Here is an 18,600-nt window from a genome sequence, read left to right on the forward strand (position 1 = left end):
TTCGAACCGATGTCGATTTAATTGTTATTTAATTACTCATTGTTAGAACCGATAAGCTGAGAGGCGGTTAAAAGCAGGGGATCGTTTAGGGGTGAGACCGGTTGCGGGCACCCAACGGTCTTCCCGGAAGAGGAAGAATCGGAAAGACGGTGCACGAAGGAAAATCTCGAAGGTGGATCCACGTGCGTGCGTGGATATTACAACGCCGGAGGGCTTGGATGTAGCTGATCATAGAGGATAATAATCGTGAGAAGTTGAACGAAAAAGAGGGGACGAGGAAGATAGTTTTCTCGAACGGGTAGAAGAATCACGCGAGCTCGTACGAAGAGGTTTACGGGCGACAACGGGAGTCTTACGATCGGCGATGAAATAAAGGGATAACGGTAACCAGGGTGGCTATTACTTGCTGCGTTAAACTTTCATTTCAAGTTAATTCGTACGTGGAATTCCAGCGGATGCTATTTTATCCTGGTGCGCTTAAAAGAAAAACACGCAACTAATATTTTTGCAACGTTTTAAGGAAATTGATGTCGGTCACTAGCCTACCTTTCCTTGTAGGATGATTCTTCAACATCTAACTTTTTCACGATGAAAAAGAATGAAACGATCGGCTAAAAGTTTCATTCCACGATATCTAGTATTTCTTGCGAGGTTATCGATGTTAGGCAGAGCATAGAAGCTAAACTCGTCTCGCCTTTGGGCATCGATCTCGAGAAGAAGCGAGCTTCCCTCTCGTATCTCCTCTTTCGTCTCCGCTCGCTAGCATTATCCTACGATCGACCACACCCGAACCCTCCAGCGAAATCCGTCGTGGAATCGCAAGCGCGTACATCTTCCTCCGGAATTCCTCTTTCGGCCTGGCATCGCCACCTCTTCCCCTGGCTGTTCGCCCTCTCGTATACGATCGAACACGAACCGACTCACGTTTCTCTCTGTTTTCTTTCCAATCGTTGCTCTTCCGTGAGAAGCCGATCTCTACGTTTTCCAGTTTTGCCTGGCGGGAACGTTTGTCGACGGAACTTCCTTACGAGGAAAAGTTTGCGACTCTGTATACGAGCAGAGAAAGCTTTCATGATGCACAAGGCGGATAGGAGACCGTTAAAGCGCGGTGAAATTGAAAATAGAGAAAAGAAGATTGGAAACGCTCGCAGGTGCAATTGTTAACACCTTCGCACGATGATCGTTGGTCAATTATGAATGACTCCTTTCCATCACGATGTTATTACACTCTATGCGATTCCATTTGTCTAATAATTTCCGGAGACAACGTCGAAAGATACTGAAGCTTCGAGCCATCTCCTTCGATTTGTAATTCAGAAGTATTATCCGGCAAAAAGCCAGTTGGTTCGCACGTAAAACGATTATCGATCCGTTAAAGGACAATTGAACCGTTCCGGCCGCTTAGAGTCGAGCCAGAGGCGCGCAGCAAGATAGAGCTGCAAAAAGCCGATTCTCGATGAAAAATCCGTAAAGCGGCGCCCATGAAGAGAGAAGGAGGCAAGGGAAAGAGCTCGTTATCTTTTGTTCGAACGGCTCTGCTAAACAGCGGCCTCTACATAATTGAATGACCGTCTATTCAGGATTGGAATCATCGACGAACAGCGGCTACGGTTTTTGCTCCGTTTTCGTATTCCGCTTGCGGATCTCTAAATTCGCCGAAACGAAGAGGAGGCGAGCTTCGACGCGAAACGATAGGCAATAAGGTAACGTTTGTGTACTCAGCTGCCTCGACTCGTCTGCACGACGTGGGTGGATGTAATGAATGGATCTGTCAGATTTGTAAACATTTGACATACGCCAGTATCGTGGCTCGCGTCCGGTTAGCGTAATGAATCGGTTCGCTGTACGCAAACGGAAGTAACCGAAGCTGTACGTCTCCATTTCAGAACAGCTTCGAGAAGCTTTCTCTCTCACAATACGTTCTTTGCAAGTATTTTTGTCCTGGAACGCGTGCGTTTCGGGATACGTTGGAAGAAGATGACATTGATACTCTCCAGATTCTCTTGGTTAATTTTAAGAATGAAACGTGAGAGAAACGTGGATACCGATGGATTTGAATATTCCACGAAGACGGATGCATCGATGCGCTCGATTCCAACTTTTTCCACGCTTTCCCGAGACTACCAATAATCGTAAAGGTTTACGATGCGATGAGAAAGACAAGCAAAAACCATATAACAGGGTATGTATGTGCTAAACGCGCCCATGGTACAGCGAGAGCTGATGTACAAACATGAAATTACAGACCAGAGTATGATGTACAATCGTGTTAACAAAGGAGTGGTTGTTGTACGGTATTCCTTTGAAAATTTGACAACTGGTCCATCGGTTTCCCAAAAGGAAGAAAGAGCAAAGTAAAGCTACGATTTAGCCCTTCTCACCGGATCCCCTCTCCAGGATCCGTGCAGCCTGCTGCACGTGAATCGTTCGTCTCGTGCGTTCGATTCTGGTCTCTCTGTCTGCCGATCGTGCGTGCACACCGGTGCCTGGACTATAAGGTTACAGGAGAGGCCAACCGCACGTCAGACGAGAGTCAACTGGTAGAAATCTCATGGAGGAACGTTACAAGGCGGCTGTTTAATCGCGTTCGACGGGCGTGAAGCAACGGCGTTAAGGAGGGAAAACGCTCTGGTCCTCTGCTTCTCTTTCGCTTTCTTCCGACTTTTCGATTCCAGCTCTGTCACGGCTAACCGATCGCCTTTGTTCCTCGAATTTGGACTTGGCTCGACAGAATCTGGGTTACACATCCATTAACTCTTTGTTCTTTATTATCAGACGACGTCGTATCATAGAATTGAGAGCGTATAGGAATACTTAAGTTGCCTGACCAGCCGACTTTTAAAATAACCGTGAACATTTTGATTATTAACACAAGGATTAACCAGCGTTGAAACACGACCAGGTCGTCGACTGTAATTTAATTACAACTCAATTCGATCGGTGTTTCGTTTCGTTTTAAACGACTTTTACGTCTCGTCGTTGAAATTCATCATTCGTCTCGGGTGTAAACGGAACGAAACGAAACGGTCGTATCGCTTTCTCGTTCGACGTTCAAACAATAAATTCGCCTCGGCGCGGCGTGGCAGCGTGACCAAAACGATTCGATCGTTCGAAATATACTTCGTTATTTCGTGGAAAGCCGGACGTAATTGAGGCCCGATAGCAGCAGATCTCGCGTGTAATTTAGCGCGTTCGATAATGAGCGTGCGAGAGCACGATCAGCACGATTATTTTCCACCACGAGAAGAACCAACGAGACTCGCTCTATAAATTTCAAACGCGAGGACAATCCACGATAAATCATTTTACAACGGCAGCGAACAACTAACGGTAATTGGTCTAGTCGCTGCATAAGCACTACCTGGCCCAGAAGGCAGTGATATTAATGATCGTGGACCGACGTGTCCAACAAAGAGCCAGTTGCTCGTTTTCTAGTAACGCGCGTGGATACCTCGTGCGACTCGTTTCCCTCCTACGAGAAACTTTCTTCCGCGGAAAGTACTCGCCAGAGGAAAACAACAATATCCTCGGCCAATTCTTACGTGACGTTATTACACGCTCGTGGAAACAATGATATTTAATCGGCTATGATTTCCTCGATGCCGGTTAAATTTCATAATTACAACTACCATTCGGTCTACCGGCATATCCTGTCCGCTTTTAACCCGTTGACGTCGAATGACGTTCTCTGACAGAACACGAGATACGTTATCTTCTGTTTGACTAGCTAATCAACTTAAACTGAAATTGAATAACACTTGTCCGTAAGGAAAATTACTTTCGACCACCTTCGCGATTCATTTCCATTCTAAATTACAATCTTGGTAGTACATCGAGAAACCTACTCGCAAGATTTGTAACGGCTTGAAATTCGAGACTGCCGATGATTAAAAATCACGAGAAACGATTAGAGTGATCAGCAGTAGGACGGAATGGAAACGTCGAATAAATTTCAATTCCAACGAGCAAGTGCAGCTCTCGGCTCCGGTTACGACAATCGAGTAAATGATTTAACGATCGCGCGAGCCTATTCGCGAACCGCAGGATATTAATGATAGCGAGTGGTAGAGAGGAACTACTCGTCTAGCTGGTCCCTTTGCAACAGGAGAACACACGCGGCTAGCAACCGGATTGTTTTCCTCCTACGGCCGTCACTTTCCTCTCTGCTACTCGCCACCATTTAAAAATCACCTTTCCAGACTCGATCCATGGTCCCCACCTCGGTCCACGATCGACCATAAAGCCTGCGAATCGACTCTTCGACTTACTCTGCTCCTGTGTCCACACGCGATCCTCTGTCCACTTAATCCTTTCGCTATACACGAATCGCGAACACGGTGCTGCTAAAATAATGCTCGTGCTTGAAATTAACTCTTGGGAATATGGATAGGCTGATGGAGGATCATTTTAAATGATTTCGAACGGAATGCATTGTACCTACTCGTAATCACGAAACACGAATAATAGGTTACGAAAGATTGATTAATCGTAGGTGCATCGTTAAATGGAGCTCGAGAGAGTAGCCAGAGGATCGTGAACTATGCACGGTGATATGCTTGTTAATTACAGGCCTCTCGGTGGCTCGTGTAATAAAATTAAATTTCGAGTGTACTAACGATACAGCCTCCTTTGAACGTGTAATTATCATCAAAGCGCCTATTTGCATACAGGACGCGTTCCATTTAACATATATCCTACCTACTTTATAAACTGAATGATAAACTGTATCACAGTGAAACCTGTTTACGTTGAAGAAGAAACGTATATATCGGTATCCCTGTTTGGAAAAGCTTTATCGGCCCTGAAACGTCCTCGACACTTCGAACGAACAATTTTTCACCGTGAAATATTATTCTGCACGCCCCCGCGCCTTCGATCCTTTCGATCCAACGTATGTTACTTTCCAAAGGATATCCATTTATAGATGAACCTCTCGACGCCGACCTCCATATTTTTCGCGTGTTGCACACGTCAGCGAGAGATGCCTATCTATGCAAGTGTTCCTTCGCCTTTATCTATGGGTTCAGATGGTTAACGATAGGGCAATCCTGGCTGTGTATCTTTGCGCACGTAACCTTGTTCCGAATATTTATCGTATAATTACGATCTACCTGTTTGTTCTTCGTTGATAGTGTCGCGTGTGATCTAGTTTGCGTGAAACGGAACGAAAAACTTTCTGAAAGACGTGGAGCGCCTTATCCATTGTTACGAATCAATTTCTATCGCGTTTTTATCGTTCAAGTTCTTTCTTACGTTTCGAATAGCAAACTGGTTAGATTCGAGATCGGTGGTTTTGGTATCTGTTCAAGATACATGAATTTCTGGATCGTCGATTTGCTCGATCGAGCATTCGCTGGAAAGTGAAAACGGCTGACTCCTGTTTCCATGGTAAGAGCTGTCATAGCCAGCAGCGCACGACGCGTACGACACATCGATAATGATCCACGCGCCTATAATTAGCCCTCTAATCTCCGTATCGTCGATTAATCGCCGTTGCAACGAAGAAACGAAGGAAGAAAATGCAGGTTCGAGACGATACCGAGCGTAATGATCGTCGTACACGCGGTCGATGCGCTCCCGCAATTAATAATGCCGTGTGGCTCTTCACGATCATGGATGTTTTAAAGATCTGCCACCGATGAACTTCGACCCTTCGCGTCGCACAGAGGTACGAGCTTTCTTCGTCGGGCCCCTCGTGACACTTATTATTACCGCGAACCACGTTGTTCAACTAATGATTCGTTCGTTTCCGCGTTCGCACTCTTACCACGGCTCGTTCAGAGAAAAAAAAAAAATATCTTTGATCTGTTGGTAATCTGAAAGCAGTCGTTTCCTCGTAAATTTCCATCGTATACGCTGTCCCGTCTCGCTTCTCCTGCTTACCAGCTACTTTCAATCGTGTCTTAATTTGTCTTCGGATGTTGAGGGAGGCAATCTGTCTTCATCAGTCTGAGGATTTCTAAATGAGGCTTCGATCTTACCTCTGACAATCTCTTTATTCGCATATCGAATTGTAGCCGTAAAGGTTTATAGGAGTTACAAATATATTCCGTTCCAATAAGAATAATGTGAAAAGCTAAGCGTCAATTTGAATCTAAATTCAAATCCCCCCCAATCCTACCTTCGATATTCTATAAATAACTTCCTCGATCGTTTCGCATTTTTCCTACCAGCTCTATTTACTGCGTCAGTGCATAAAATAGGTTTTACGATTAGAAAAATATAGCACGGCTTAGCTGATACTTGTAAATAAATTGAAGCACTGGTAATCCCAGGCAGGATTTGTGCAACGTAAATGTTATTTAGCAAGTGTATCTATCGAATATGTGTACACGTACCTACTATTGGTACGATTCGAGGTCGTAGTTATCGAAGTATGGGACGTTGCACCATCGTCGTCAAGGATCTCGTCTCTCGTTATGTCCGATGCAATTTATCCTGCTGGCTAGTGTTACTTTCCCGACAACCGGTAGTCACACTCGACTGCAGTTGACATCCTTTACCCGAGGAGATACGCGGCTGCTTCATATTCCTCGATTTATTTACGTTTGTTCGTTAGCAAGCTGCAGAACCTGATCCCCGTAGATGACATTTTTCTATCGGTGCAAACGGTCGCTACGAAGCCACCTCGTTGAAACGGCATCGACGAGAATCCTCGTTTTCTTCGCGCACCATTTACCTCGCTAACGATATTCGCACCGATTCCTCGTTCCACTGATCTTCTTTCCTTCCTTCGTTCAACCAGGAAATCCATCTGGTCTTTCGTACAGTACTTGCGAAGAAGAACGGAACTAAGGAACAATGTTCTTTCGTTGACCTTCGCGTGTTGCCGGTGAAGGTTTATCGGGTTTTATGGAAAACCCTCGAGCACAATGTTGTACGAAAGCAATGTTACGGCCAGGCAATTAGTGGCTAACACTGTGGCGTGTATCAGCAGCAATTTATAATACGCCGCTGTGGTACCGCTACATTTGCCTATCGCTGATCGAGACCCAGATCCATAACTCCATAAAGCATTAACGACCGAATTCAGCCCGCTTCACACGCGATACCCATTTTCACGAAATACCAAACTGTCACGAAACTGAGGATTAGCGAAGTTGGGAGGACGGATGACTTTGTCCGTTCAATTTCGAATAATATTAATAACCGGTACTGTTTCCAAATGTCCAACGTTACTCTTAAAAGATTCAAGTCAAGGGGGACGCGAGTTCCCTTGGTCGAAACAGGACCGACATACCTTTCTCTTCGTCTCGTTATTTCAATAACGTTCACGTGCGGTGCAATTTATATTGTTGAGGCGAATTATCCTCGCGGTGAGCCGCGTATGCGCTAGCGGGTTCGCTGCAATTGACATCCTTTAGTCGAGAATGCATCAGCTTCTCTCGGCGTCATCCTCGTCATCCGCCGTTTTACCGTTGCTTGTCATTATGGAGATACGAAGCCTCTCGGGTACTCGTGACCCCGGTCGCTGCCTCCTGAATTTTTTCCACGCTCCTCCGTGTTCGTAACCGAGGCTCGAGGATTCGATGGTTTCCCTGGCTCGTCGATGAATCGAGCAACAGGTTTCTACGTGGCCGATGTCTATCGATGATGCCGCGAAAAATCATCTACCACGCTTGGTGGAAAGTTTTCTTCGAGTATCACCTCTCGTGATAGCGCTACGTTTCTCTACGATCATTCCTTTTATTGAGTTTCCCTATTTTGATTAGTTTCTTCTGGCGATCTTCTATTCAGACGTTGTTACGTGTCTATGGTACTTTTGATCTTCAGATAAAATGCATTAGGTACCAGGGTAATTTTCCTGGTATCTATTCAGAATTTTCTTCGTTTACAAATTCAAGGACTATACGTGCTGTTCGAACAAATTGGCTATTGCTATACAATGTTGCATACAGGAAATGAAGATGAAGATTAGGAACGTTGAAACGTTTGTATTTGCATAGAATAGAATCTGTTTTTCGAGACAGAGATTCATGGATATCGTTGTACGTACTTTCTGTGATCGCTATGTGATCGATAGTAAAGGATGAGATAGGCAACGTGTGTTACAATGGTAAATTGTAAAATACGCGATAAACGATTACTCTCTCTTATTGGAGTGCATTGAAACGTTCGTTCGAAACGGTAGAACAAGACCAAAATAAATTGTAGGTACAGTTTCTTTATACTTTGAGACTATATTTTCTATTTTCATAGTTGACTGTTGCGTAAACTGCATGAGAAAAGGATTGATAAACAAGATATACAAACATAACCGATAAACCCGTTAGTAACTTTTTGTACGATGCTGTTTTAAAGTTTCGTAACCGGTTGATTCAGCAGCAAGATTATTTTTACGCCGACCAATTACGTAATGGATGTTTCATCCTTTCAGGTGAGAATGATCTTAGCCATCTGTGAATTATCATTCTTCTAGCGTAAGAAAAGTAACCGTGAGAAATATTAGCAACGAAAGACATTCAATGAAAAGTGGTAGCTGCTCGCTAAACCAGTAATTTTATTTTTAATAAATTTAAATTTTGTGTCATCCTCAGATATTCCTATAATTTCTAGAAAAATCGAGAATCACAGAATTTACAATTTTCATTAACGTAGATGTACAAACACGCTCGAGTGAGTAATTTGCGCTAATCGTTCGCAGCTTCCCGCGAATGACCGACGATTTGAATCTTCTCTTTAACATCCGCTCGTGAATCAACGTAAAATTTTACGCTCGCTAAGAGTTACCTTGGTGGTGTATAGGAAAGACATTCATAAAATCAATGCATTCATAGCATAATCTATATGATAATTTATCCAAGACGAGATGATGTTTTATAATTATCGATCCGGCTCGATTTAATGGTCGCCAACTTTCCAGGTTGGATATCGTTAACGAGGACCCAGCCGTGTGGCACTGTTACCCGCAAAAGCGTTAAGGATAAATAAAACAACAAATGAAATGAAAGTAAATGCATAATGCATGTAGTAAGAGTAACGATAACTCCGTGCTCTATTTCACCAACGAAGGACGATCGCTTTAGCAGACAATCGCGAGCAATTTCGTGGGGATGAAATTATCTCGTGCATTATAGCCTTGTCCAAGGGACGGTGCATTTAATAAGAGCAATTTTCTACGCTGACTCTCGTCAAATTAGACTGGAGATGAAAATCGATTAACCGTTGATTAAATTAATTGATTGACGATATCCAAGAACTCGACGTCCTGAAAACGATTAACGCGTTCGTTAGGGAAGCTTGTTTTTTTACGTCAATTAAGTATAAAGGACAAATAGACCTAGAACCATTGTCATTAAAATTAAAAATCGTATGAAGGAATATGTAAATACTGGACGTTTCTATTTCTGAAATCATACATTATACATGCAGTTTGTAATTGACTACTTTCTGAAGACGTATATACAGGAGGTTCGTAGAGTAAGAGTAAATGGGCTTTGATGCGTGTCGGATTCACTATCGGGACAACACGAGCACCAAGGAAGTACAGGTTTCACAGCCTCGTATGAAAATGATTTCGCACCTATCCTAGCCGTTTAGCATTGCCGCGAGAGAAACGGTAGGAATTCCTATTTATTACTCGCCTTCCACCGGACTAATTTGCACTTGCTATCGGCGCCATCCTTCTAGGAACTTTTCAATTAATGCAGATTTACGCTTGCCGACTGTCGCGTTTTCGAGACGCGTTCATCGGATACTTCTCGTTTTTCATTACCTATCAAGATTTTATATTTTCTTCTTCTTTTCGAACAGGTACGTACTTCCTATCACACTTTCGTTTTTCACCGACCATATTTCACTAAAGCACTATGCAGATATCTACACGATATTTATCTACTTATCTTCTTGAAAGTTAAACCAATTTTCCACAATTTGTCATCGAACCGTCAACGATAAAATTTCCATCGAAAATGTTTCTAAATCAGAAGTTTCTAAATCATGGAAGAGTATAGCCGGAGGAAACGTTGAAAGGTGTACACCTGCCGGTCGCGTTGTCAGCGAGCTTAACGAACGAGGAGAGGCAGAGAATCAGAGGCAGAGAGATCGAAGTAGCAAGGGGGTCCATAAGGAAACGGCGAACGAGGCGGGAGTCCCGTGTTCCTCTTCTCTCGTCTCCGCTCCTCTGGTTCGCCGGATACCTGTACGAGAAGCGTAATGGACGAATGGGCAGCTGCTGGCAAGGATTTAACGCGAGGACCTGGGTGGTCCCGGATAGATACGTATTCACGAGAGTTATACGTGCTCGCGGCGCTACGTATTCATAACCTTATCCACGCTCCGCAGAAAATAATGCCTCACGCTATTCATTATGTATACGTCGTCCCTATGTATGTGTGCGTGTAATCGCGTACGTTTTCTTCTATGTGACCGACAGCGTGCACCGAAGCGGACCGCATGCGGCGCGACTTTTCTTCTGCTCGTCGAAAGGGAGCGCGTATCCTCCTGCCTTCGACTTCGTTCCGCCACCATCCAAGTTCCGGTGAATCGATGAATACCGGATGTATCCAGCCGCGAATTGATGCATTCGATACGTCACCGGGTATCCGTGAAAGATCGCGTCGGAATTTGAAATTCTATTTGAAAGAAATTGAACAGGCGAAAGGAAATACATCTATCGGTACAGTCTTGTCTAGCAATGGATGGTGTGACTTTTTTTTTTTTTTTTTTTTTTGTTCGATAGAGAGTGTATCTGATTTATGAAGATCGACTTTACTTTTACAGATGGAACGATAGGTTTTTCCTTCTACTGTGAGATTCTTTGCAGGAATACAAAGACTTGTACGTGTAACGACTTCCTTTTAATTCTCGAGTTTTTGTTTCGCGCGAAGGTATTCCCACGACACGGGAAAAGCCTGTTTCATTTAGAGAAACAAGTTCCTCTTGCGAATGATTATTGTGTTCATTAATGAATTTGTACATTTTTCCTCTCAACAAACTCCGAGTACCAACGTTACGTAAACAGACCATTAAGATAAAGGATAAATCATCGCGAAGCTACGTGCATTAATCATAAAAAAGAATCGATTATCATTTAAAACTGGCCTCTCCATACAATCGGTACCTTTGTCTCGATACCTTTTACCAGTCGTTTCTTACTTTCGGTACCGCGTATCTGGTATATTTGTCAAGTATCGCTCGAAGGGAAATTCGAGCGTAATTATACACCCCGCCTGGTCATCGGTTATATAATTACACCATGCTGGATACAAATTTAAGCTGGTATTGGTATATAAGTTTAGCAGTCGTTCGCTATCTACGTGCATCGGACAAAGCACGAGCCGCACGAGGGCGAATGATTTTTCCAAAGTGACTCGGGTAGGTGGATACGTCTCGCGTTGGTACGGATACGTAGACGAGGAACTTCATTGTTGCCTCTCGTAATGCTTACAATGAAGTCACGTTGAATCGATGAATGCGATACAACCTGGCGTCCGTGCTTTGTTATCACGGCATGTGATTTAATAAATCACGAAACCGACGCGTTTAATACGCGCATCTGTTCCATGTACGTGCTTGGATACGTAAAATCGCGAACGCGATGAATTTTCCTTGTTAATAAAAGAAAAATATTTAAAATACTAATTCGTCCTCTGATCGAGATAATCAATATTCCCTTATTGTCACGTCAAGCGGTGAATTAACATTGCCTGCGAAACGAACGTAGGGTGGTAATCTTTCAGAAATTACACAGTACACTGCATCTACCACGGACTCGCTTTTAATTACCTAATTTCTCTTTACGACGAACGTCTGCCTTTATTTGGCGTTCCATTAGCCGCGTACTCGGCCGATCGTGGCCGTTACACGGTTTACGAGAGGAATGGTCCGCGATGTGCTTTCTAGACGTTCGACGAACCTCCTCGTTCCGTTCTCAGAGAGCCGGTGCTACATCAAAGCTACGTGGCAACAGTTAATATATGCAAGTCTCTACTCCGCGACTGGCGTACGCGATTCGACACCGTACCGACCAATGCATGAATAACGACAGACTGGCAAATTGATGTTACAACGAATCGAAAGCGCTGAGTGATTTATATCCCGCGTAAAAATCCTGCCTATGCAAATACATATTTTCTACTTACACTATACGAGAAAAGTATCGACGATTATTTATATGCACATGAACGACTCTGCTTTTATCGATGGCTTGAAAACTATTACGCTCAATCTCTACGAATAGGCGTAATAAAATTCTTGTTAACTTGTCAGATTGGATTAGATGCATAATTTATTAGTTTTTTATATATCATACGTCATTGAACAATCATGAGAAATGTATAAACATGAAAGAAACCTGCGGATATCATTTGTGCGCAGCCGTAAAGTAATTAGAGACGTACTAATTATCGTGAAGGATTTTTAGGTGGTACCGAACGAGAAAGAAATTACCGGTGTTATCCGAGCGACGATCCGTCGTCGCCTTTCCCAAGGCGCGCTAGTCTTCTTCAGCGTGCAAGATGAACCGTGCGGCCTACTTTTTCATCCTACCATGGAACACCAGAAGCAATCCACCCACGATATTTGAACGTACAGCCTGTGAGATCTTGATCGTCCCGTTATTGTACGCCAATTAATTGCAAGTTCATCGTGCCTCAGAGGTCGAGAGTCATGGATTCTCTTCGATTATTCGACGCGAGAACGTAAATCAATGGAAGAGAAACCAAGTGCAAAAACTAAGCTTAACTCTTAACTCTTAAAAGAAGAAAGAAGTATATAAACTCTGTTGAAACCATTTCGCGAAACGAAGCAATCACTTTCGTCGATAAGACGAGGTATCCCTTGGGAAAAGCACAAGATTGACGTAAGGTATGCATTTAAATCGCTCCATTGAGGAAATCCTTGTGTTACGGAACCCCATAAGCGATTCGAGCATGTGGGGGAAGTTGACGAGCCACGAGGATGGGAATGTAAATGCATCGGTGGAATATTATGCCGATCAGGTTGGCAAATGATGAGAAATAAAATTTGATAAAAGAAATATGTACTCCTATCAGCATCTAAGTCTTGGTATCGAATGGATTGGAGAACTAGATATTCTATCGAAAAACAAGGGGTTTGGCGAACGCTTTCTCTTGACACGCGCGTTGCCGAACAAAATTGGTGCTCGAGGTATTGGCGGATCTGGATCTGGTCAGTTTCAAGGAACGTGCGGTTACAGCGGAGTCGGCATGACTGACGGCAACTTAATGAGATCCGTCGTGATATAAAGACACGACGATGACTCACGCTGCAGGAAGTCTCCTCTGTGCAAAAGCGAGACCGGACGTCTTCCGTTCTTTAAACTGGCACGAGGTGAAACGGAGTCACTGACACTACATTACCTGCTTTCGATGGAATTTCCTTAGATGTGTGCTTCAAATTTTGAAATCAATCTCTAAATTATAATACTCGGTATTTTGACTCTAATATAGGGGAAGGGCGGGTAGCCCCGGACACTTGAATAAAATACAAAAAAAACATAGAAGCAATCAATTTTAATCAAATTTCTCTTTCAGGTAATAAATATAGAGTCTATCTGATTCATTATATCACAAAAAAAACATATTTCTTAAATAACTTTAAGATAACAAGCAATAAACTGGAACCTCTGTTTTTACTCATTCGAAAAAAGGCGAGTAGCCCCGGATACCTTCAGCGAAACTAAAATTTATATAATGATCTAATTTGCTTGGTGTGCATACAATTACTGGTTTGCAATTGTTTTTTAAGCACAGAAGCCATGTTGTCATATGTCATTTGTATTTCTATATAACGTAACAATAAAGATATAAAAATGTCCGGGGCTACCCGCTTTTTCTAATAATAGTATGTATATTTCATTTATCTTATACGTGACATATGTTAATAATTATCTCTCATTAAAATATAATAAAAAAATGAAAAAAGAAAAATCAATCGTTAAGTATATCATTACTTTCACTCGTCTGACGAATTGACTGGTGTCTTTCAATTAACCGGTTAAACATAAAATGAATAACGGCAAAGCAAATCAATTATTTCCATATCATTTGCTATATTCTCCACTTATTAAATCACCAATTATTGAGATCGTTTCCATTCACGCGTCAAAGCATAAAAACGTATTACAGGCTGGCAAGAAAGTGCACATACGTCGATGAGTCACGGCTAAGGAAATGATTTTTAGTCGAACCATTTCGAAGCAAACTGGTACAAGGTGAAACGACAGAAATTAAACGACCGTACCTACAAAAAAACACATAACGGAACAATTTTGCCCGGCAGGTATCGCGTGTCTAACTGCCGTTTAAGTCTGCATTCAATTTCTACCGTTCAATTCCACAACGCGGGAGAAAAGGTACCGCAGGTTCTCAAGATCCGTGTGATAATAAAATATGATGAACGAACTACTAATTGAATAGTGAGAAAGTTACATTGTTGTTCTCTTAACGATACCAATGTACCTCTCTGTTTCGTTTTCGACTGATCCTTTAAATGGTTGACTTCCGTGAGAGTCACCGATGATTGGTACCTCAAAAAACAAAACCACTAATATAATAGCATTGCAATAAATTCGCAAAAGACCTCTACAAAAAGGAAAAGTTACTCCGACAGCAACGAAAATGTCGAAACACTAGAAACGTTGTTTCGTTCTTTTCCTTTTTCCTGTAAAAACGTCAAAAAGTTTGCGGCGACGATAAATTCTGACCGGTCTCGGAGAACAAACAAAAGTAGCGAAGGGTGAGAAATACTGGTGAGCGAATTCCACGGGCGGTCGAATTTCTTCGACGGAGCCCAAACTGCAACACTATATTAGAGAAATTGTCTGGATCGACTGCACCTTGGAACGTAGCCAAAGGTGCGAGATTACTTCGCTGATTCCTTCCAGGGGGCCACAATTCGATGCGACCGTAATTGCCAGGCTTTCCTGCCAAATTTACGGCCGTTTCGTTTTACCAGAAAAGGTCTAGGCGTTTTGGAGCGTGTGGGTACCTTGGCGCGATATGAAGCGATGGAATATTCAAGGACCACGATGGTCACGCTATCGCTAATGTACTATTTCTGAACTGGAAATAATGGAAGGGATTATTGAATTACTATGCACTACATTTCGGCTACAATGAAATTTATAAAACGTAGCATCTTCAAAGAGAAGGTATGTGGACAATCTTTGTCTGACATTCGTCGCTCCGATCTAATCATGACCCTTCGCGCATCATTCTTCTCAGAAAACGTACCATCCCCTAAGTTTCCTACCCTTTTCTCGTCCCAGAAGACCTCGCGGATTACCGTAGACGAGATTCCTTTACCCTGACTGCAGAGGGCGTAAATCAATTAGACGGCCAGCGTGGTAGTTTGTTGATACAATAAAGAGAAACGTGACGTTGCCTTATGGCTCGCAGGAAATGAGGAACGGAGCGAGAACCGAAGGGTGAATCGAACGTGTCTCGGTAACAACGAGCGTTTCCGCATCTCTGGATTATTTTTATCCCGACCTTCTATCTTTAATCAGTTAGCCTAGCTTGACACGCTATACAGGTCTTAATTGATTTCTCAGAAAATTGAAACTGACATGCGTATAAGTTTCCTATCTTTTTTCTAAATGTAACGTTTAACTCTACCGCGGCGTCAATTAATTTCAAGTAGCATTACTTACTGCACTTTAGAGCCTAACTGAACGTTCGTCGAAAGGCGAGGATCTTTCAAGTGGCTCGAACCACTCGGAATAATGTAACTAATGCAGAGTGGTGCTTTAGCAACCCATCCATCCATTCGCCACGTCTAATTGCAAGTGTACGTTGCACTTGTGCTCCCGCGAAAGTTTTGCGAACGGGTATAACGGCACGACGAGCACTCTAGTGATCGTGAAAAAATTTGGCAAATAAAACGAGATGATTGATCCTAAAATTTGTCGAAAGGTTATACGAGAATCTGAGAAAGGTGTTCGTTCGTTATTTTCCAGAACCCGTGATGCCACCGCCGACGAGTCGTCGGAATCGTTAGGAGAGGGCCTCGAAAAATGGCCTCGATCTTGGGAGACGGAACAGGCCCCGGAGGCTCGGGACCGTCCCGATGCCTCTTGCTTCTACAAAGGTCCCTGGCGATTCAACTGACCAGGGGTCCGCCTCCTCAGATTCTGAACGCCAGCCAACGGGAGAGTCCCAAGGAGCATCCAGCCGACGAGATGTGGATGTACGATAAAGGCTACAATTTGTTTCAGGTGAGTCAACGTGCGCCGTATTATCGTGGATTATCTAGCTCCTCTAATGCACCAACATATCTTTGTGCATTCCATTTCTTCGAGCTAACTATGGAATGTATATTAACCACTTTGTTTTTCGTCTGACAAGCTTTCGTTCGCCAACAAATGTGATTAGTTACACGGTTTATTCCTTTTTTGCCTCGCTTAATCGGTACGTTTCATAATGGACCAAAGGATGGTCGTTTTATTCGTGCCGAGTATAAAAGTCGAAATTACTCTCGGAAACGCTTGACATAGGCGACGAGAGGCCACGACGAGCAAGGGACGATACGTTCCTCTTTCGTCTGTTCACTGGTTTTTTACAACTCAGCGTTTCCAAAGTAAGATTGGCGTTGATTGGATGCACCGTTACGCCGGAATGAGACAATATGAATTACGAGCAATTTTGCGAGGCAACCTTAACGGAGGGATAGAACGAGACGAGCTAAGTGGCGGATGTTCTATAGTCTTGCCAACTATTCGACGTTTCGTAATCCTTCCTCTTTCCTTTTTGCAAAGTCTATTTCAAATCTTCGCGAAACACGAATCTTGGATTGGCGTGAAAATTTTTTCGCAAAGTATCAAAGTTCGATTCTGTATATTATCTATTGACCACATAGAATTCTATTTCTTCATCGAACAGTGTAAGTCGATGTTAGCGATGAAGTTTGACGTCGCCGGGCAAAGGAAAGAAAATTGGGACACGCCTTTCAACGGGAGAGCGCCCTTCAGTTTCAATGAGCACTCGCCAAGGGTGGAGCACCCTCCGGGGAAAGTTAACCACAGCATAGTCGTCGGAAAAGACCCGACGATGGTAGTTTACCGTGCACTGTAAAAGCGTCTGCTTCGATTCGCGACAATGCTATCTTTGTGCAAGCGTATCCGATAGTTGCTTTTTCTTACCTACAGCTTATTGTAACTCGACTTCCTGTTAAATTCAGTTCTTTTAACACCTGCCATCGGGTAAATCCAATTGTGAAACTTCTTTAGGCTTTGTGCTCAAGAATTTCGAAAGCGTTAACCTTGAGGAAACATTAGGAACCCTTGAAGAAGTATGGGGGAAAGAAAAAGTTGGGGGATTGAATCGCCCTAAAATTGACGAGGAAACTTTCTCCACGTTGGAGTGTCAAGTAGTTTTTCTTCCTTGAAGATGAACGAAAAATCGTCTCTGTTGGCAATATTTTTAGTCTGTTAGCAACTGTCGAGGAAAAATTGATCTAGCAGAAATTGAAGGCCTTCAACGACCCTTTGTCTTCTGATTTGCATATCGTCGCGTGATCGCTCCGTATGAAAATCATTTCTATTCTTCCTCTTGCAACTTCCTCAAGGCATCGTGCCAAGAAACGCTGTAAGAACGCGGCTTACGTGCTGTTAAACACACGACAAGAGGTACGACATTCTATTACGCGTTTCCTGTTTCATAAATGACAAAACACACGGTGATTTAAATGCCATAGAAACGCGATCGAACGTTCGGAAACAAGTGCGTATAAAATCGTGTTCTTGTTCGATAAGGATAAGAATAACGTAACACCCGGTGTGTCGGTGAATATTGGATCAATGGAGCGTAATTGGCAGACTAATTAGTGGCACGGTAGAAACTGGCTCATTTATGGCCACTGTTATCGTTTCACAATACCGATATATCGGTTTATTTATTACCGCGGTTAATTATTGTTCGACACAGCTGACTTTTAAGATTTTATCGAACGTCGAACGATCGAGCCGCTCTATAAAGATTTCATCTCGCTTCGGTGTTCGACTCGATTCACTTCTCCCCTCGAATATTATCGATAAACGGTGGACGCGTTTTAGATAAACATCGTGAACAAATCTAATTTTCTACCTTTTACTTCGCGAATTAGTAGTTAATTGTGAACGACCAAACTTTGGGACGATTAAGAAAGTTAGTTGCTAGCTACGAACCGGCCGTAACAAATTCGCCAATTATTGAGACGTTAAATTAGAGTCGTTGGAACGTTTGCAAAAAAAAATCTGAGCGTATTATAATTAGTAATATCTGTGAAATGATCAGACATGGAATTAAACCTGTCCCGGCGAGTGAAAGCGCGACACGCGAACTCAACACTGTCATGGTGTACAGTGAGTTCTGCTACGAGTCTGTATCGACAGATGAAAGGCAACATTTCATAAATTTGTTTAAACTATGGTAACACTTTTTTGGAAGGAGTTTACTGAGAAATTTGAGAGAGAGCTTCTCTCAATTTGGAAACAATGTTCATGTGACTGTAAACAGGTCGAATTGCAATGCATAAGCAATGCATACGCGTACTCCATTACACCGAACGAGTGAAACCTTGAGCTGAACTTTACTTTAGGGACACAAAATTTTCGATAATTTTTTTAAATCTACAGTTTTTGATGTGTATAATCCAAAA

At 42.9% G+C, this 18,600-nt stretch overlaps 1 protein-coding gene across 2 annotated transcripts in view; it reads left to right on the forward strand.

The window, feature by feature from the left end:
* LOC114878883 (storkhead-box protein 2) overlaps positions 1-18,600 on the forward strand; it is a 77,238-nt gene that overhangs the window by 18,020 nt on the left and 40,618 nt on the right. For both annotated transcript variants that reach the window (XM_029193164.2, XM_029193155.2), the window contains one exon: positions 15,923-16,180. In XM_029193164.2, coding sequence (XP_029048997.2) covers positions 15,980-16,180 — 201 coding nt within the window. In that variant the 5' untranslated portion in view covers positions 15,923-15,979. The remainder of the gene's footprint in view (positions 1-15,922; positions 16,181-18,600) is intronic.

This window comes from Osmia bicornis, chromosome 2 (assembly GCF_907164935.1).
Source record: "Osmia bicornis bicornis chromosome 2, iOsmBic2.1, whole genome shotgun sequence".
NCBI lineage: Eukaryota > Metazoa > Arthropoda > Insecta > Hymenoptera > Megachilidae > Osmia > Osmia bicornis.